Source organism: Oreochromis aureus, linkage group 11, assembly GCF_013358895.1.
Source record: "Oreochromis aureus strain Israel breed Guangdong linkage group 11, ZZ_aureus, whole genome shotgun sequence".
NCBI classification, from domain to species: domain Eukaryota; kingdom Metazoa; phylum Chordata; class Actinopteri; order Cichliformes; family Cichlidae; genus Oreochromis; species Oreochromis aureus.
The window spans coordinates 24682088-24703467 of record NC_052952.1 but is presented as its reverse complement, the minus strand read 5'-3'; the positions used below and the strand labels follow the sequence as shown (position 1 = coordinate 24703467).

The 21380-nt window shown below is 40.5% G+C and overlaps 1 protein-coding gene across 1 annotated transcript; it reads right to left on the bottom strand.

The window, feature by feature from the left end:
• Window positions 1-16932: 16932 nt before the first annotated feature.
• On the bottom strand, window positions 16933-20591 carry LOC116309490 (zinc finger protein 2 homolog). Its single transcript, XM_031726099.2, has 3 exons — window positions 20407-20591; window positions 19687-20156; window positions 16933-19087 (listed from the first exon to the last, which is right to left on the bottom strand). Exons 2-3 carry the CDS (start codon window positions 20123-20125, stop codon window positions 17703-17705), a joined length of 1824 nt encoding a protein of 607 aa, XP_031581959.1. The 5' UTR covers window positions 20126-20156; window positions 20407-20591; the 3' UTR covers window positions 16933-17702.
• Window positions 20592-21380: the final 789 nt, after the last annotated feature.

The window sequence follows — 21380 nt, the reverse complement described above, 5'->3', positions numbered from 1 at the left end:
AAAGAGAAAGAAAGAAAGTAAAACAGGGTTTCTCAGCAGTGGGTCCCATCAGTCTCATCTCATCAAAACTTGGCTGAAGTTTTTTGGATGGCTCCCAGCTCCAATCTACTCAAGGCGCCACACTCTTCTCCGTCACACTGTCTCCCCCTGTCTGTCCCTTTGGCTCGTCACAGCAGTGGCCTGCTTACTGGGCTATACGCTCCTAATCGGCTGCCACAGAGAGAGGAGCTGCAGCAATACAGGCTATAATCTAAAGTCTCACTTGTGAACGGCAGAGGATCCCCGTGTTAGTTTGTCTGCTGTTTGTTGTGTTGGACGAGAAATATGTGGCAATAGGAAAACTGCACAGGCAGTGGATGAGAAGGAGAAATGAAAGATCTGAAAACACAGAAAAGCAGCAAAAACAACAATTCAAAGCACTAAATCAAGTGTTGGCAACGTTTTCTGTTCTGATCTAAGGGGATAAGAAAAACACACTTATCCACAATACAGATTTTTCTTAAATAAAGAAAATGTGGTTGTTTTTTTTTCCTAATGCCGGACTTACTGTTTATAGTTTACCTAACATCATCTGAAGGTCATCTAGATCCCTTTTTTATTTCCCACCACATCACTTAACATAATGTTTGATTAAAGAGCATGCTCATATGCATATAGACTGGCTATTACAGGTATATTACTTGACATGAATGACTTGACATGAATGTTGACAATATATGACAAGATGCGATTACACAGTCCCTGGATTAAAGATGCAGTGTGTGTGTGTGTGTGTGTGTGTGTGTGTGTGTGTGTGTGTGTGTGTGTGTGTGTGTGTGTGTGTGTGTGTGTAGGCCCACAGGTAGGGGCAAAGTCTACAGGATAGATGGAAAGGAAGGAGAGAGAAAGAAGGGGAGAGAGACTCCCGACCCCCTCCTTCAAACATACACGCTGAGAACTGGCTCCAGCTCCGGCTTCGCTGGAGTGGAGAACCATAAATCTTCATATAGCGGCTGTTTTGATTAATGCAGCCGAGTCGAGCTAGGGGGCTGGACCTATCCCATTACGGCCTAATGGAAGATGGAGCGGCGCTGTCTCCACCACTAGGCCCCTGTCATTTGTTCCACTTTGCAGTCCATTTGGCCGAGAGACTACAAGCCACTCCATCAAAAATATTTTCAGAGTTAATTTCCGCCCGCTTAATTCGCCTTGATTCGGATTGCGTATCGAATGGCAGGATCGATTTTCGCCTGGCGTCTAAATTAAATAAAAGAGAGGGGGGTATACTTTAAGTCTGCATTTTCTTTCTTTTCTCTTTTCCATTCCATTCTTCCACCTCTTTTCCAGCCATCCTTTACTGTGGGCCCGCTCATTCCTTTTTTACGATGCATCTCATTTCCTCTTTTCTCTTAGATTTTGATAGACCTGCGTTTGCGAAGCAGAAGGCGGCGTGGATCTGACTGTAGTTACAGATGAAGGTAGGATGAGTTAGGTTGGATGGATTTACAGGTTTTCTATTCATGGGAATTTCGTTTAAGAAAGAAAGAAAAAAGAACGAACGAAAGAAAGAAAGACTCAATGATGTCTCCACAATGTGTAGATTCTGAAGAAGATTTGGAAAACATGAAGTGAAGAAGAATTGGACAGGCCTGCATGAGAAAAGTGGGGTAAATTAGGGGCATCGGGGTATAGAGGGGGTGAAAAATAATAGGGGGGCAAAGTATCAAAAAAGAAATGAAAAGAGGCAAAAAGCACAGTGACAAATTGGTCGAGTGTGTCGTGAATTCCCTTTTAGATTTAAAGCCGCGTGTAGCCTATCGTCATATCTTTCCAGAGTAATTTATTTTCTCATTTCTCTCTCTCTCCCCTCACTCCCCTTCTCCCTCTCTGTGTGAATTTATCTGGTAGTCACGTGGCCAGAGGAGGGGGGAAAAAGTCAATAAAAGTCTCTGGCGACAACTGTTTCCCCCCTTGGTCTCTCGTCTCCTTCTTGCATTATCTCTCTTGTTTTGCTTTCTATTTGTTTATTCACTGAAGGTGCTTTGCTCCTCCCTATTTCCTCATCCTTCGCCTGCGTTTCCTGTTTCGGATCCTCTCTCATATCATAGGACTACAAGCCTATACCTATTCCTCTCAAGAGAGGCCTATTGATTTTATTCTTCCACTAACAGCAAGCCCCACACTTTGAAATTACAAAATCAGGAAGCTGTAGAATCCATCTCTCGTCTCCACCTCAGAAATATTTCGATAATCATCAGAAAGTTCTCAAAGGCTTACAGGTTGGAGATGAAGGGCGGTAAGTTTTGTCTCGGAGAAATGATACCACTTTTAGATCGTATACATATCAACAAAAGGAATTAATGTTGAACTAATTTGATTTTATTACACTGATAAATTTAGGGGTTCATTTATAGCCCTGAAAGGCAATTTATGGCGAGGCAAAGCGACCACAGTCACCAGTACTTTGATATATCGCAAAATAATTGTCATTCAGCTAAAACATCATCAATCCTTGATTAAGGATCCAAAATCATGTATAAACAGCATTTTCATTCATTTATATTTATAGAAAGATTTTTATAACAGTTCTTGGTCAACGTGAAGTTCATTTGAGATGTAACCGAGTCATTTAAAAACTGTGACACGATTAAACTGTTCACTTTATATTATCTTTAAAATGTGTTAAAGCTCAACTCTTATTAAAAATGTGTGTTTCTCTTTATAAAAGGTGCACTGGCAGATACATTTGTATCAGAGTATTTTAAATTCAAATATCAACTTCAAAAAATCTAGTCCATATCAGTCTTGCTTCATAGTTTTTGTGTTAAAACAAATTTGATCTTTTGCTCAGACTCTTAATATAATATATTATTGACTATAACTGCCAAATACATGTATTAAAAGACAAATATGTGGCTATAAAGTGGAGTAAATCAGTCTATAACAGAATTTTAAAACATGCATGTTCTATGCTATAATGATACACTGCCAAATTAAGTTCAAACTAAAGCATTTATGCATGGAAACTACTGTAGGAGAAGATGTCCAGAAGCTTAAGGCTTGTGCTACTGATGAGCTGAAAGGCTTGATAAGATGGAAAGGTCTCTGTGTTCTGGACATCCTCGGGGGGTTTGCACTTCCACAGCAAACAGGACTGATGGCCGACCCACCCAATATGACTTGCTCACTCAGCCCCTCCAATATCGGTGTCTCTATTTCAGTCGCCACATCTGTTATTGTCTGATTCTTAAGAAAAAAGTGACTGAGCAGAGGATAATGAAATCAAAGCCCAACACACACAGTCAACAAGCCCCAAGAAACACAATGTGTCAATATTAATCTCTCTGACAGAAAGTCGAAATATGGCATCTGTCACACATCATCTTCCCTCTCTCCTGTCTTTCTTTGGAGTGGAAAAAGATGGAGAGGAGGTGGTGCTGGTGAGAGTGAAGACGGGGAAGTTGTTGGAAATTGTGGACATGGACCAGAAAGGGCAAAGGACTATATGGGTTTCCAAGAAATATTTTGTTTGAGGCATATAAAGTACTGGGACAAAGTGCTTTATGCATGACTTCCTGACAGAAATAAAACCTGGAGCATTGTTAGCCTTAAACTTTCATTACATGAGATTTAGGTATAGAGAGCTAGTACATTCTCCTGACTGAGGCCTAACTGGAAATATACTCATAATATGGATGAAAAAAAAAATTGTTTCCAGGGATGAAATACGACCTAATATCCAAGCGCATACACAATGTTTGTCAACCCCTTAATATTTTCTCTATTTCTGCAAAGATATGACCTAAAGCATCCTTAAAGTACAACAAATGAGAAAACTAGAATGTCAGTGATGTAGTGGCTCACCCTGCTCATGATCCATCACAATTCACAGGTTATTGTAATTTGTGGAGTACAGAAAGAAAGTTATAAGTTTAGTTATCACATAGTTGGCTGAACTGTTCAAAATGATGAGACTTAAAATCCACTGAGAAGTGAAGGAGGCTGACAAACAGTCAATTCTGTAGTAGGAGTAGCAATTCTCCTACTACAGAATTTGACTTTCCCCTTTAAGTGCAGTTTGGGTGAAGACCCAAAGTATGTGAGAAGAAGTGATTCCTATGAATTGTAGAGATGATGGTGGATGGAAACATTGTCATTGCATAATCTTAGTCTTCAAGAATGAAATATAGCATATCTGTGAGGGGGGAAAGATATTTCAGTACATTTGCGAAGCAATAAATGCATTTAAATATCTGTCAGTCAGCCCAAGATATAAGACCGCCTTTATGGTTGGTGTGCTCTCATGGACTGCTTACATTAAATATTTTCAAAAGTCCAAACCTTTCAGCTAGATTACTGTCAGGACTTTGATTTTACATTTTCAAAGCATTATCTTCATTAAAAGCACTAAGGTAGAACAATGTCTTTCTACATGACCAGCTTTTTTTCTTTTTAGTTCAAAGACATTTTCCATTAAAAGGTGCTGGTATATTTCACAATTCATTGCTCCACCATGATACTACAACCACCCCATTTCACAGATGAGATAAGGTATTTACCTTCCTCCCAACACAATGTTTCTTATTGGTCTCATTCATTAACATAGTTAAAACAACCCTCCAATTTATTCCTGTGATATTTAGCAAGATGCAGATGGCCAATGATGTTCTTTTCTGCTCAGACTGACTTTATCTTTGCAGCTCATTTTTGTTTAGGGTTCTCCTGATGGGCCACTATAAGCATGGTCAAATATGACAGAGGGATTGAGTGGCTTGGATTAGCCTTGCTCCTTTAGTGACCTCTAAGACTATTACACAAGGATCACATACTTCATCCATGCACAGATATGTGATACTGGCTTATTTCCCACATTAAATAAATCAAGACATTTATTTTTTTTCTCTTTAAAAAAAAAAAAAAAGCAAACTAGGTACTCTTAATGTAATCTTAAGACTTTTTTTGAAAATCTAATAACTTTTTTTTGGAGGGGAGGGGCATGTTTATGCAGAAATTAATACACTCACTATGTAGTACAACTACATATTTAAGGTAAAAAAGGCTAAAAGCAACAGGTCTGTGTGAGACACAAGCTTTCTGACTACAGGGCAGAAAAACTAATATTTGTTGTAACAAGATGCTTAAGGGCACCAATCACAACACAAGATCTCTTGGTGATGAGATATAAAATGTCCTCCTATATTTCATCAGTTTTCCCATGCTTGAGGTTTCTCCTCCCTTGCACATCCCTTCCTCCATCCTTTATTTATCCTTCAATCATCCAAGACACTCTCTTCTTTTTCAACCCTTTATCCCTTTCTCCCACTCACTTCTCCCAGAACACTTTCCTTTCTTTCATTCTCTCTCCATCTGCTTCCTTTTCCTCCCACCTCTCCTCTTCCTCCCTCCCTCTTTCTGTCTTTTGGACACTTCTCTTGGTCCTTTCGGTATCCCTCCACCCTGCCTCTACACCCTCTTTCCCCCCTCTTTCCCCTGTGATGAATGAGTCTGTCTGCTGGGTGCAGTTCATATTTACTGAGCAGGGGAGCGCACACTGTCAGTCTCTCTTGCCCTCCACATCTCTATTCCTCCACTAAAGAGACAGAGAGAGCAAGAGGTTACAGTGGGATGAGAGGAGGAGGGAGGCCAATGCAAAGAGATCCACTTCAGCAGTCAGCACGATAGCAGCTGGCCTGGTGGGGACCACATTAGTATGGACTAGCATAGTGTGTCAATGCTAGCGTTTGGCGTCGGAGTGAGAGAGAAATCCTGCGTACCTCTCGACCAAGCTGTCAATGTGGTGATGCTAATAGGGAATAAACAGCGTCTTTCCATCCTTTTATGTGTAACTCGGCAGCCCACTCTCAGTTTTCTCTCTCCTTCCTTTGTGTGAGCCATGCTTTTAGGCAAAGTGGACTTGAGAGGGAGAGAAGTAAGAGCCGCTACCAGCAGCAGCTTACCAAAGGCCCACAAAATACCTGGTTTCATCTACGCCCACATGCAGCAGTGTGTTGCAGCGAGTCAAACTGTGTCTTTTGACCCGTGTGTTGACCCCTTCATGAATGAGAGGAATGGATGTGGGCCTACCAGAGCCCAAAGGGACAGGCCAAGAGCCGCCGCAAAGCCCTGCAGAGCCACCATCTCTTCCCACACACTGACCTCGGAGGCCAGCCAACACCAAAACCACTGTAGCGTGACGACATCAGTGACACGCAGCGCCAACGCGCGCAATGTGTTCCTCTGCCAAATTGACAAAAATATAGACAGTAAATACAAGGAAAATTGGATAGCTCAAATTACATCACAAAAAGAAAATCCTCTCAACTGGACTTTTATAAGATTCAATATGGGGTAATTTAATTCTCAGTCTGCAACCTAAAACACTACCAAGTGTCTGTCAAAGGTGGCTGATTGAAAATGTTTTTTGCCATTTGGCTTTCAGACAGGGAAACCTAAATAAATGTAAGGTTTTACGTTGTCAATTTGTTGATGATTTGCAGTAGATTCTCAGCCATTTTAGTGCTTCTATATCTTCCCTGATAAAATGTAATGTCACTGTAAACATTGAAATAATACAGCTGTATGTTCAAATCCAAGAAGGACAGTGAAAAAGGATGAAGGGAAAATAGAAACAGGAGAGGAAAAGAGCAGAACGCTGAGAGGGGGGGAAGGAAAGCATCATGCCATAATCATCTGAATATTAGGGAAAATTGGACATAGGAAAGGCGAAAATTGGATATGGGAAAGATTTCTGAAGAGGAGAGGAAAGCCTGAATGCATCAAATGTGAAAACAATGATGGATATCAAAACGGATGGAAACAAATGCGGGCCCCTGTGGATAAATCACTGCTGTAAAATCTCTTTTAGAGATCCTAAAAGCCATCTTCAGCCGACAAATGAGAAGGTCAGAGGTCTTTCACAGGGAGCGCTGTAAGATGAAGCAGCACTGTTTATGATGAGGGAGGAGGTATAATGTTGCTTTACAATGGAACATAAAACATATTTTCTACATATAGTGCCAACCACAAAGCTCATTCCATACTGTAGTTCAAACAAATAGCCTAAACTTCTGAGTAGGAGACATTTCCTGAGCTCACTCATTCCCCAAAGCATCCTTTCCACAGCTATCCATTTCCCCCTGGTGTCTCAAGAGAGGAACTACTGCCATTTCAAAAGGTGGTCTTTTGGGGAGAAATCTTCAACCAACTCGCCCGGTCTAAGACTGGTGTAGGCCTCAAACTGTCACGCATCCAGCTGTCACTCAACTGGGGATAAGATACGCATAACACTGTATGGAAAGGGTAAACAGTAACACCATTATTTATCAGGACCCATTCTCTCCCATCCTGTGTTTGTGTGCCGCAGCGCTCCCCCCACCACCTTCTCATCCCTGGATCATATTTGTCCATCTGCCTGCCACGCCGATGGAACATTCCAAAAATGGCTGCTGTGCAATCTATCTCAATTTTCCAAATCTATTAACTTTCTTTGTGTGGCCTGCCTCTCCTCGAGCCCGATCTTTAAAAACCGTGGTTGTTCAACAATTATGATAACTGCAACAGGGGGAATTAGAGAATCCACCCATTCATCTCTCTGCCCCTCCTCCACACAGACATGACGCGGCTAAATGAAAAATGGACACGCTTTAAGAAGTATTGATTCCAGCTTTAAACAAAGGTACAGTCAATATTATTTACTCCTAAATATATCTTTGTTATCTGTGCTGGAATCGTAGTTACTACTCTGTCCCTGTAATTGCGGACATAAAAATAATAGACCAATTCCCACTGAATTGACCGAGACAGGTTTGGTTGTGGCCCGTGTCCTAGTGATGCATATCCTGGGTGTAAATGAACGTGAACAAGGTTTTCCTCTGATGACTACCTTACTAGAGGTAGATATACACACATATTTATATATATAACAATCCAAATAGGAAATAGAGTGAAGAAGACACAAAGCAATGCGTTTTACACATCTGAAAGATATAAATGGAGCTTTTCTTTTCTATGCATTGTTTTCAGAATGTTTCCCTCTCACAGAGCTTTGTCATTTATTAAGTTTATGATTTATTTTTTTCCTACTAAATATTCCATTAGGCCCGCTGGGGTTTCTTTTCTCATATTCAAAATATCCGTTTGTTTTGGGGGTTTTAATCAGATGTCTTGTGTGTCCTATAATAATCTAACATTTCTAACTGGCAAAAAAGGCCTTGATTATGCTAGTCTGTTAATCTTTTGCAGACATAATCAGACAAACACAAATGAGAAGTATCATATGTTATTTATTGCTCTGTGTAGCTATGCTGCTGACTTTAAGACTTTTGCACCACGCAAATGCATAAAAAAAATTTTCTGCAAACATCAAAGTTTTTATATGATGAATGAAAATACACAGTCAGGCCCATAGGTCTTAAGACAGTGACATATGTATTATAAATTGGACTCTGTTCACTACCACAGTTGACTTTAAAACATCTTGATCTGTCTTTTTTAATTAAAAAAAATTAAGATGTGATTAAAATGCAGACTTTCAAATTCATCAAAATATCAAATTTGAGTTTTAGTAATTACAACAAATTTTTAAAATGGTCCCGCATTTTCAGAAAACTCAATACTAACTCCACAAATGGGATAATTTTAAATACAAGGACTCTTTTTTAAACTTGGATAAAAATCCTTTGCATTCAATGACTGCCTGAACTTGAGACCCATGGACAACATCAAATTCTACATTTCCTACTGTGGGATGCTCAGCTGGGCCTTTAATGCAGTTACAACTTTAGGTCTGTCACCATCTCTGTGCAGTCTCACCACTGTGTGACCTCACAGATCGAATAGATCCCACAGCCTGTCATGCACCTTGCAGTCATAAGGCCTTTTCTCTGGCATTTTCATGTGAATATACTTTCAACTCCTGCACCTTTCTATTGTTTTTTTGTGGACACACTCATGAGGTGTGTGTCACCAGGAACTACAGATATTACCTGTACAATGGGAGCAGTGTAGTTACCACTATTCCCAATACCATGCTATACCTGGTGACAGCAACTCCTCAAAACAAACTGGTCGTGTGTGATTTCCCAGAAATGACATGAGAACGGGAAGGTTTCTTATTATTATTTCTTATGGCCTGTTGATCTGTTTTTACATGCTGGTCAGCGCCTTTCTGGTTTCCTACACAACAAACATCAAATATCAGTGCTGGCATTTAGTGCTTTGGTATTTGCAAAAATAAAAACCCTCTTTCATTTTAGGAAACTGATTTATTCTCTTAGGTGTTTTTATTTTAGATGAAGGTTAAAACATTGTGATGGTCAAGTTATCAAGAACTGCTTAGAGACTGAAAATTTTAATAATTCAGCTGTGCTTTTTATTGTAGTGCAACAATAGTGGCAGCATTAGGAGTTTTCTCCTCAATCTGGGTCTGAGAGGCCAGACAAATTACAGCATTCAAATCTTACTGTTCAGAAAATAATAACTTTGTGTTGACCAACACAATCCAACTACTCTATTTGAAAAGGGATTTAGATGAGGAGTTGCATGAGTGTACATGGTTTACTTGTAATGAATGGTTTGAAAAGGTATCAACTGGGGTTGTATGAGTTCTCCTGAACTTCATTTACAGTCAGCAGTAGGGATTGACTGTTTGCTACAGCAGGAAATATAACCAAAAAAATAAGCAGAAATGGCAAAACGAAAGCTGAATCTTCAAAACAACCCTGCTCTGATCTGAACAAATAAAAAAAAGATATTGCAATGAGAGTATGCTTAAAATACCTTATCATACATCTACAGGGAGTGCAGAATTATTAGGCAAGTTGTATTTTTGAGGAATAATCTTATTATTGAACAACAACCATGTTCTCAATGAACCCAAAAAAACTCATTAATATCAAAGCTGAATGTTTTTGGAAGTAGTTTTTAGTTTGTTTGTAGTTCTAGCTATTTTAGGGGGATATCTGTGTGTGCAGGTGACTATTACTGTGCATAATTATTAGGCAACTTAACAAAAAACAAATATATACCCATTTCAATTATTTATTTTTACCAGTGAAACCAATATAACATCTCCACATTCACAAATATACATTTCTGACATTCAAAACAAAACAAAACAAATCAGCGACCAATATAGCCACCTTTCTTTGCAAGGACACTCAAAAGCCTGCCATCCATGGATTCTGTCAGTGTTTTGATCTGTTCACCATCAACATTGCGTGCAGCAGCAACCACAGCCTCCCAGACACTGTTCAGAGAGGTGTACTGTTTTTCCTCCTTGTAAATCTCACATTTGATGATGGACCACAGGTTCTCAATGGGGTTCAGATCAGGTGAACAAGGAGGCCATGTCATTAGTTTTTCTTCTTTTATACCCTTTCTTGCCAGCCACGCTGTGGAGTACTTGGACACATGTGATGGAGCATTGTCCTGCATGAAAATCATGTTTTTCTTGAAGGATGCAGACTTCTTCCTGTACCACTGCTTGAAGAAGGTGTCTTCCAGAAACTGGCAGTAGGACTGGGAGTTGAGCTTGACTCCATCCTCAACCCGAAAAGGCCCCACAAGCTCATCTTTGATGATACCAGCCCAAACCAGTACTCCACCTCCACCTTGCTGGCGTCTGAGTCGGACTGGAGCTCTCTGCCCTTTACCAATCCAGCCACGGGCCCATCCATCTGGCCCATCAAGACTCACTCTCATTTCATCAGTCCATAAAACCTTAGAAAAATCAGTCTTGAGATATTTCTTGGCCCAGTCTTGACGTTTCAGCTTGTGTGTCTTGTTCAGTGGTGGTCGTCTTTCAGCCTTTCTTACCTTGGCCATGTCTCTGAGTATTGCACACCTTGTGCTTTTGGGCACCCAGTGATGTTGCAGCTCTGAAATATGGCCAAACTGGTGGCAAGTGGCATCTTGGCAGCTGCACGCTTGACTTTTCTCGGTTCATGGGCAGTTATTTTGCGCCTTGGTTTTTCCACACGCTTCTTGCGACCCTGTTGACTATTTTGAATGAAACGCTTGATTGTTCGATGATCACGCTTCAGAAGCTTTGCAATTTTAAGACTGCTGCATCCCTCTGCAAGATATCTCACTATTTTTGACTTTTCTGAGCCTGTCAAGTCCTTCTTTTGACCCATTTTGCCAAAGGAAAGGAAGTTGCCTAATAATTATGCACACCTGATATAGGGTGTTGATGTCATTAGACCACACCCCTTCTCATTACAGAGATGCACATCACCTAATATGCTTAATTGGTAGTAGGCTTTCGAGCCTATACAGCAGGGGTGGGCACCGAGGGCCGGTGTCCCTGCAGGTTTTACATGTGTCCTTGAACCAACACAGCTGATTTAAATGGCTAAATTATCTCCTCAACATGTCCTGATGTTCTCCAGAGGCCTGGTAACGAACTAATCATGTGATTCAGGTGTGTTGACCCAAGGTGAGATCTAAAACCTGCAGGGACACCGGCCCTCGGGGCCTGGAATTGCCCACCCCTGCTATACAGCTTGGAGTGAGACAACATGCATGAAGAGGATGATGTGGACAAAATACTCATTTGCCTAATAATTCTGCACTCCCTGTAGCTGAAAGAGAAGGATCAGTAAAAGATTATGTATGAAGCAACTTACCAATGTTGCTTTCCACTGCCTGAGCTTGTGATGTCACCTCATAGCATGCATCAGTATCTTCCTTAACAAATGCCTCCAAGCCTTTAAATTCCCAATACCCAAACTTTGTTAAAAGGCACATTTCATGCATCTTGGTTTCTGCTGGCACCTCTTTGAATTGTTTACAGTTAACATTATTCCAGCCTGAGCTCTCTTGTTCACTGCTCATCTCTCCTTTATATTTTGTAGTGTGATTTTAGGTGATTTTGCAGACTTGACCAAGTTGTTATTAATCGTGTATAATTCACTGCACTGTAAAGTATTCTCAGTGCAAGATGATGTCTGTCATTCTCCCAAAGCTTGTAATGCTCTTTTAGGACTGCTTGGAGGCAATCCTGTCAACATACCTAAGTTTTTGTGGGATTGAAAATTGTAGGTTTTAGAGTTTTGGTTTTGGGTCAAAAAGGTGATTTTGGGGAACAAAGTCTGGCCAAAGATCTGCCTCATCTCCTGCAGTCTCAGGCTTATAACGGCAGTCTTGTATGTTTTTGAATTCTGCATGGTGTTTGCAATCTGTCTTAGCAGGCTTGGTCATCTTACCAGCTGCCTTCTCATCAATATAGACAAAATTAACTGCAGTGTACAGACATTTAATGTCATATATTAACTTAAAAAGGGATTTTATTATTATGTCATTTTAATGTAAAGGAAATGCTTACATTATTACAAAGAGTAGTACTGAGGTATGTCATAAACAGGACCGACTCAAACTGAACTTCTGTGTCTTGTTACTTAATGCCTAAATCCCATGAGGTTTCAGTCTCTGAGGTTTTTGTTTGCTGAGATTATTTTCAGTGTTTCTACATCATCTGTGTAGTTATGAAAGCAGAAGTGTGAACTAAAAACATATCAAATGAAAATGTGTCACATCCCCTCGCTTCATTTTAAGTACAAAGGGAAAGTTATTGATTATATGACAAACTGAAGAGGCCAATTTAAGCATATGATACTCAACAGCACCGTCTTGGACATGTCTTGGAGGCAATCCTGGCCGGCATATCATAGCAGGAAAAGCACAGGTGTATTAACAGTGGTACATGCCACTTAATGGGTAGCCGTGGTTTATGCATACTAGATTAAGGTCATTTTAAGGACCAAACGCAAATGCCTACTTCAAATGCCTGTACTGTGAAAAAGTCTTGAGCCATCCCTGATTTCTAGATAGTCTGCTTTCAAGGAGCCAGACTTTATGAGTTTTTTAAAAGTGGCCTCGAGTTATAGTTCTCCAGGCTTTCTACAGGTCCTTTAATGTTGGTCTTTGGATATTGGCTGCTTTTTCACTCATTTTCAGTTGACTCCTTGCACCTGACCATTTTCCAAGGAATGTCTTGTTTGTTAAGCCACTTAATGCTGACATATTCAAGCATATAGTTAGGGCTGAACAAGGTAACCCTGGATTCTCCCTCTGCACTAGGCCAAGGCTGGGGCCTTCCTACCTGCCTTTTTCACTCACTATGTGCTTACACACCACTCTGCATGTAATTAATCTTGGGCTCTCTTCCATAGTGTGTATTTGGTCCTGTCTTTCTCCCCTAGCCCTCAACCAGTCATGGCAAATGTCTGCCTCTCTCTGAGCCTGGTTCTGCTGAAGGTTTCTTCCTGTTAAAAGTGAGTTTTCCCTTCCCACTGTCACTAAGTGCTTGCTCAAAGGGGGTCATTTGATTGTTGGGGTTACAATATAAAGCCCCTTGACTGCTGTTGTGATTGACACTAAATAAAAGGGGGGAAAAAAACGACATCTAACTCAAGGGATGAATGAGTATTTTGTCTATGCATAACAGACAACCTAGCAAAGAACCAAAAATGCCAAAGACAACACAGACTGGAAAAAGGTCATGTTTTTTGCACCAGCACGTTGATTCCCAAAGAGCTATTAGCCAAAAACTTCAGGGGCTGGTCTACCTACATCAGATGAACAATTTCTGTAAGTCATGCCCTTAATAGGTAAATCTCCAGCAACACAGGACCTGAGAGATACATCTGGCTATTCAACTGATCTGTTTTCTTGTCAGAAATGGTCTCAGTGGATGTGTAGCTGTCACAAAGCCATTCTAAAGAAGCATTTTCTCTGCCATACTGGAGAAAATGCTCCAGTATGCCAAATCACACTAGAACTGGACTGAAAATTAGTGGCAATAGGTCTTATGGAGTGATTAATCCAATTTTGAAAAAAATATGGTTTAAATCATCTCAAGTCCAGAAAAAGTCGGGAGAAAAGTACAACAGCCATCTAGTGTCTACAGCTATCTGTAATCCACAGTGGAGGCATCTATTATTTTACATGGACATGTTTTCAGCTAACATTAGCCTATAAAAGCCAGCTTGTCTGTCCATCTATAAATTTTGTACATTTGGTTATGAAAATATTTTTTTCTGGTTAATAATTTTTATATTTTGACATTTTGTTTTTATTTTAAATGGGATTATATGAAAAGAAATGTGGATTAAAGGTATTAAATGCTACTTTCCTCAGCAATAAAACTGATGACCTTAACTTCACTTGGTGATAAAACTAAACCCATTTAACTGACTTACTGCATCATTCACTTTATTGCTTATTACTCCGGACTTGTTTTTTTTTGGTTTTTTGGTTTTGTTTTTTGGTGTTCCTTGAACCTTTAATGATGGGTACAGTACTTCGTACATACCTAAAATGAACTCGCATCTGGACACGGTTTTCTTGAGCCTGGTTATTAATGAAGATGGAATATCTCGGAAGGAGCGTCAGTTCACTTGTAAGCTACACTGGCTTGTGTTATTGCATTTTATCTAAACTCTGGGTGAAGCCATCTACCTGCCGGAGCTCTCGACTAAGCGGAAAAGGAAGCGCTCGTTTTAAATTCCCTCGTGCACCGCAGAGGCGTGGCTTTTATGTTGAACACTTGAAGGTTGGTGGAGAAAAGCAAAAACTTAGTTTAGTTTCACATTATATGAGAAGATTATAGAGATTAATGACACTGATCGGTCTTCCAGGCAGCTACGTTTGTGGTGGACAGATGCTATAAGATAAAGAGACAATATTAACCGAAAATAATATTATGTTATGCAACGTATTACGGAGAAGTGCAGATTTTAACGCAGGGGTGGATTTGTGGTGTAACACTTATTTACCTGTTTTCACTTTGGTAAATAAAAATAACAAAAGTTCATCTGCACTAAATCCTGCCTCTGCCCCTCTTAAACTGCCTCTATAATGTACTTTAAAAACAGCGAGCACTGACCAAAGTGCTGAACATAAAATAAGAAAAAATATAAATATAAATACTAAAAATAAAAATACAGTAAACAAAAAGAACACCAACATCAAAAATGACATCCAAATGAAATTAACATTTCTATACTGGGTTAAACGACAAACTGAAAAGGTGGGTCTTTGATCGCTTGAGGAGGCCTTTCTAATTTGTAATGGCAGTGCGTTCCACAATTTGGGAGACGCAACTGTGAAAGCCCGATCCACCGGTGCTTCTGATGCGTCTTCGGCACATCCAACAACAACTGCTCAGCTTGGTCGAAGAGACCAAGAGGGGGTGTGCAGGAGCTGTAGCTCAGAGAGATAGTGAAAAATAACAAAATAATTTTAGAATGAACTCTAAAATGTAAAGGCAGCCAGTCTAGTGAGGATAAAATAGGAGTAATATGCTCCCTTCAACATGTACCAGCTGAAGATGTGACAAGGATGACTGGCTAATACCAAGGTACCACGAGTTACAGTAATCCAGCTGAGTTGTAATAAAAGCATGGATTACTGTTCTGAAAGCATCTTTTGACAAGATGTGCTAGAGGGCCCATGTCCACAGGAAAGAACCCACCAGTGACACCTGACCCAAAGAGCCAACCACGCTTTCACTTCCTCAAGACAGTCATTTAGCGCTTGCATGTAGTGGTCATTTGTCTTTTTTAGGGGCATATAAACCTGTGTATCATCTGCATATAAATGGAAAGCATTTTTCTTTCTAAAAATAGAGGAATGGGGCAGGAGATATGGGGAGAAAAGCAGAGGTCCAAGTATTGATCTCTGTGGTACCCCACATGAGACTAGAGCTGAGGAGGATCTAAAATCTGAAAGACTGACGCAAAACGTTCTCTCAGCCTGGTAAGACCAAAACCACTTCAGAGCGGTACCATGAATGCCTACACAGTGTTCCAAGAAAGATAATAAAATATTGTGATCCACTGTGTCAAAAGCAGCTGGTAAGTATAGGAAAACCAAGATCACATGATCCCCTACATTTGTAGCCAGGAGGATGTAATTAACAACCCTAAGCAACAGAGATTTGGTGCTATGCAGAGATTTAAAACCAGACTGAAAAATCTCAAGGACAATATTTTCATTTAAAAAGGTTTTCAGCTGATTATATGTAATTTTCCCCAGAATTTTAGAGAAAAGGGAAGCTTGGAAATAGGCCTAAAATTTGATAAAACAGAGGGATCCAGGCTAGTTTTCTAAAGCAGAGGTTGAACTGTAGCATGCTTCAAAATTTTAGGAAAAATACCAGATGAGAAACTGGTAATAACAATAGCAAGAATGAACAGCCCAAGAGTAGAAACGACCTCTTTAAATAATCGAAGTGGAACAACATCAGTAGGGGAACCTGAGGGCTTCAGATAGACAACAGACTAACAACCTCATAGAATAAAGAGAAAGTTATAGGCTTAAACTGGCAGAAAACAGCAGAGTAAGAAACAGGGACTGAAGGGTCAAGAGCAGGTGGTGTTTTCTGAGCCTTGGCGTTATTCACCTTTTCCACAAAGAAATTCAGAAATTTCTTACATACCTCGGAGGAAGCTTCAATACCGTCAGACTGAGGAACATTAAACTAAAACCAAAAAAATGTCTTAAAAAACTTTAGGACAACAAATTATTCTCAAAATTCTTTAAATTTTATTAAGATTAGTGGAACAAGTGGCTGCCCACACAACATTACAGTATATAAGGATAAAAGAAACTGTAATAAGGCATTATAATGCAAGACTGATTTAATAATAATCCAACTGTACAGGAAGACTATCCAGAATTTTTGGATGTGTCCTACATGTGCAATAGGTTTTCAAGAATATAATCATCTCCCAAAATATTTATACAATTTTGGCCAATGAATTAGTCAGGTACTAAAAAAAATAACAGAGTCTACACTCTTACTTCTACTTCTGCTTATTTTTTTTTAAGATGGTGAAGTAATTAGCGGGGGGCAAAACACCAATCATAAGCTAATTCTGCATTTGTTAGATGATCTGTGTTAGTTCTGCGTGTGTCAGGTTGATACTAGATCTCACACGTGACTCAGTGTTAATGGTTCGTCACATAAACTGACTCAACTCCACTTTATTTACACACAAACATTCAGACAAACATGCAGCTTAAAGCGCTTCACACAGCAAAACCAAAACAACACAGAATGACATTAAAACCATTCACAACATTAATTATATAAATTAAAGACAATAAAACATAGTACTAAAAATAAATATATACAGGCAATAAATACAGGGATTCACCTTGCACTTCAAACTTTCATTAATTTATTACAGATAGTTTAGTAATCAACAAGTGGAAGAAAAAAAACAATCCATTAGCAGAATTTCATATGATTTGTTCAAGCTATCTTTATAGTGTTTTGCAAAAACAGATTATTGTTGAGACAGTGCCGTTAAAAGAAAAACTACTGGCAACCGCCATTTCTACCCATCAGCCTCCTTGCAGATGGACCTATGGTATACATTTGAAAATACTAGATGACGTTCAGAAATGCTGACCTCTGACCTTTACATTGAGCTCACTGAGATTTGAACTCAGATTTCTACACAAACTTGGTTCCCCACGCTGCTCCACTGCCTGCATGGCAGTGTGGTGACAATACGTCAGCCTTTTAAGTTTGATGGGTAAAAAATTTCATGCATTACATTTACAGGTAAGAGTTTGTTTTAACACATTCTTTAAAAAAAAAAAAAAAAGGTAAAACAAACAAACAAAAAAACAAAAAAACCCAGACTGGGTAGTGCACTTTTACTTGCAACTTAAAGTCAGCACTGTCCTATTTACAATCTTCTCATTGAAGCTTAGCGGCATTTTGCAACGTGACCAGAAAGATGGTGAGAGCGGGCAAACCTGCGGAGGCATTTAGGGCAAGAATACGGCTTCTCGCCCGTGTGAGTTAACATGTGAGTTTTTAAATGGCCTGACAGGCGAAAGCTTTTCCCACATTCTTGACATGTGTAAGGGCGCAAGTTAGTGTGACTCCTTCTGTGCTTCCCCAGATCACCAGATGAAGTGTAACAGCGGTGGCACTCGGGACATTCAAAGGGCTTTTCCCCAGAGTGTATCCGTTTGTGTTTCACCAAGTCACCGGACTGTGTGAAACTCTTATCGCATTCAGTACATTTGTAGGGTCTCTCACCAGTGTGGGTGCGTTGGTGATTTCTTAAATGGGCAAGGCGAATGAACCTACTGCCGCAGACAGTGCAGTGGTAAGGCCTTTCACCGGTGTGTGTCCGTAAGTGTATTTTTAAAGCGCCGAGATCTCCGATCTTCAACCCGCAGTCTCCGCACTGATGAGCTTTCTCGTTGGTGTGAAGTTTAGTGTGAACCCTCAGGTTTCTCTGAGTGTTAAAATTCTTCCCGCACACATTGCAGTGGAAGGGTCTCTCACTTGAATGTGTCCTCAGGTGTAGATCCAGGCTAGACTTCAATCCAAACTCCTTTCCGCATTCCGAGCAGGAATATTCCTTCTTGCCAGAGTGTGTGGTTAAATGGCACTTAAGATGGTGGGACCTTAAAAAGGCTTTCTCACACACCTGACACTTGTAGGGCTTCTCCCCTGTGTGTATTTTCATGTGTTGTCGCCAGCCGCTGCGCTCTACAAACCTCCTGCCGCAGTCCTTGCAGACAAACGGCCGGTCGCCTGTGTGGGTGCGCATGTGGTCTTCCAGGCTTTGAGGTGTGCGCACTTTCTTGCCACATTCTGGACACTCAACACCAGTGTCCAGACAGATTGGTTTATCTTCATGCTCTGTGCTATCCAGTTCATGACACAAATGAGGTCCTTGACCCCAGGTAGTTTTGAAACTCTTCCCACAATCGGCACAACTGAGATATCCTCCTCTAGTAACCACAGACATGTTGTGCCAGCGCTGACAGTGATTTTTTAGGTTCTTCAGGTACTGGAAGCTGCGAGCACAGGTTGGGCAAGGGTGAAGCCTGCGGGGAGGGGCAGAAGGGTGGACTTCACGTACGTGGACCCTGAGGTGTACTTTAGAGTTAAAGGTACTGCTGCATGCACCGCAGCTGTATTTGGGGATGAGATTTAATGTGCGGCTTGAGAAGCATGTGTTGAGTTTCGCAAGGTACTGTTTCTGATGGACCCACTTAACATGCTTCTCCAGGAAGTCCAAGTCAGTAAAGGAGACGGTGCAGTGCGGACATGGAAAAAACTCAGATGATGACTCTACATAGGACAGAAAAAAACAGTAGACAGGAGTCACATCAAGCTAAGGTAAGAATGTATGATTAGACTTTTCCTGTTACAGTAATTGGAAACTCTCTTGATTTATAATAAAGACAATTAAGCTGTATCACCCAATTTTTGTTTTTAAAGTTATTAAAGATGCATGCTGTACAATAATTCCACTCTGGAAAAAGAAAAGTTCAACTAAATTATTAAAAGCCCCAAATTCATGCCCATGATGAGAGTATGTAAACTTCTGGCCATAACTATATATTGAGTGGCTGGATCTGGATTTTTTTTAATGCAAGTTTTTGGTCAGAATCTTTCCATTTTCTTGTCTTGCTATTCCCTTCAATGAGGGTCTCTGGTTTAAAGATCACTAGCAGTGCTCCTGTTATTTCTTAACTTTTTAAAAACATATGTATTTAACTCTCAGCTGATTAAAAAAATACAGATGCAGATACACCTCTAGAGCTTGCATTAACGTGTTTCTTATACACGCTTTTCAAGCTAAAAGTGGCTATCTGTAAAATTTGGAAAAGGTGAATAACAACTAAAAGCAAAAAGAGAAAACACCCAGGCTTAAGGCTGGTCTCTACCTCTGCAAGCCTCCTCCTCTCCCTCTTCAAACCCCTCTCGGGCACTGCTTGCATCCTCCACCTCTTCTTCACTCTCTCTCTCTTCTTTAACCCAAGACTCCGGCTCCTCCTTGACAGCAGCTTCAGTGAATTCATAATGTGGTGAATGGTCGGAGTCAAACTCCTCCTTTATGTGTCCTTGTGAAATATAAGCATCTGTAATAGTGTCAGGCTTAGTGTCTAAACAGTCTTCTGTGTCTCCACTGTGCTCCTCGCTAATCTCCTGCAAATGTGGCTCCTCCTTTATCTTGATGTTGAGGCCGTGCCCATTAGTGTATACTTCACTGAAGCCTTCCTCGCCATCACTCCCCTGCTCTAATTTATGCTCTGCTTTAATAGTGACCGCATCGCTTTGTGTCTCTTCTATCTTTGCCTCCCCCTTTGTGGATTTCATCTTCATGTAATCACCATTAGAGTTTCGTCGTGGCGTGCTGTGGAGCAGAGGAAAACACCGTTATGGCGAATATCTCGAGGGACACTTGGATAAAAAAAGCAGTCCGAGAAACACAGGGAACAGAAGCAAGCGTCATCTAAATGCTCCCTGATTCTGGTTATCTGATCTTTGTTAGCTCACATTAGCTAAGCAGCATTAGCCTAGCAGCAGGCTAACGCCGTTAACTTTCCTACAGCTGTGCAACTGTCACCGTTTCGCTTATGTTCCGCCACAAAGAAGAGACTTACAGTATTATATCAGGCGCTTAAGCCGCAGCAGCTTCTTCTCATTTAAGCGACCATTTACTGGCAGCCTGCATCAGTTGTAAATGGCTAAAAACACAGGAAGAGCATCGCACACTTCCTCTGGTGCTGGCCAACCAGAGCACATCAGCCTTGTTTACCTTCAACCCGCTTTTAAAGTGACAGCTACAAACAAAAAAGCATCACAACAAATCACGCCATCCTGCATCATGTTATTTGTCATGCTATAAGTGATGTAGATGGGTTAAGAAAGATTAAAAAAAAAAAACTACAAAAAGAAAATTATCCTCCGTTTTGACAAATTCTCACTGGTCAATTCATTAAGTGCTTGATAATAATACGTTAGAACCTCCTTTGTCCTAATTATTCATGGTATAGGTTCAACAAGGTGTTGGAAACATTACATATTGACATGAGAGCATTACAGATTTGTAGATTTGTCAGATACATATCCTTGATGCCAAGTGGTTATTTGATTTGCCGTGGCCTTGAATGCCAAAGCAGGGCGGGGGGTGAAGCTGCAGAGGCTTTGCAGGCCAGTCTCTGCAGGCACTGAAGTGTCTGGGCACTAGAGGACTCCAAAACCATAGAGCCATCAAGAACAGCAGAAAAGGTGCCAAGCAGCCTCTGGATCAAGCGGACCAATTCATGGATGACAATTGCTACTTGGACACAAGCCAGGGACTGGGTTGCACGGGTGAGGGTGTATGATCTTGAACAACCCGAAACACTCACTGAAACCAGATTACATCACTGATGATGTGTTACATCAGAAGATATATGCAAGAACGTGAAATACTAGGCTTCTCAATTAGAAGCACATTAGTCTGTACCAGATACAAATATGCTGTAGGGTTTTCCCCAGCTCTCCTCCAAAATAACGTATTGGGGAGTACCTTCTTGGCAAGTCACTTGCAGTTTTGAACTCATAACTGTAAGATTAAAAAATTTAAAATCAC

Excerpts from the sequence above, each read along its gene's own strand:
- LOC116309490 (XM_031726099.2), bottom strand. The coding sequence starts at position 20,125 with ATGAAGATGAAATCCACAAAGGGGGAGGCAAAGATAGAAGAGACACAA. Across the intron at positions 19,088-19,686 it reads AGAGGAGGAGGCTTGCAGAG|AGTCATCATCTGAGTTTTTT; the intron begins GTAGAGACCAGC and ends TGTCCTATGTAG.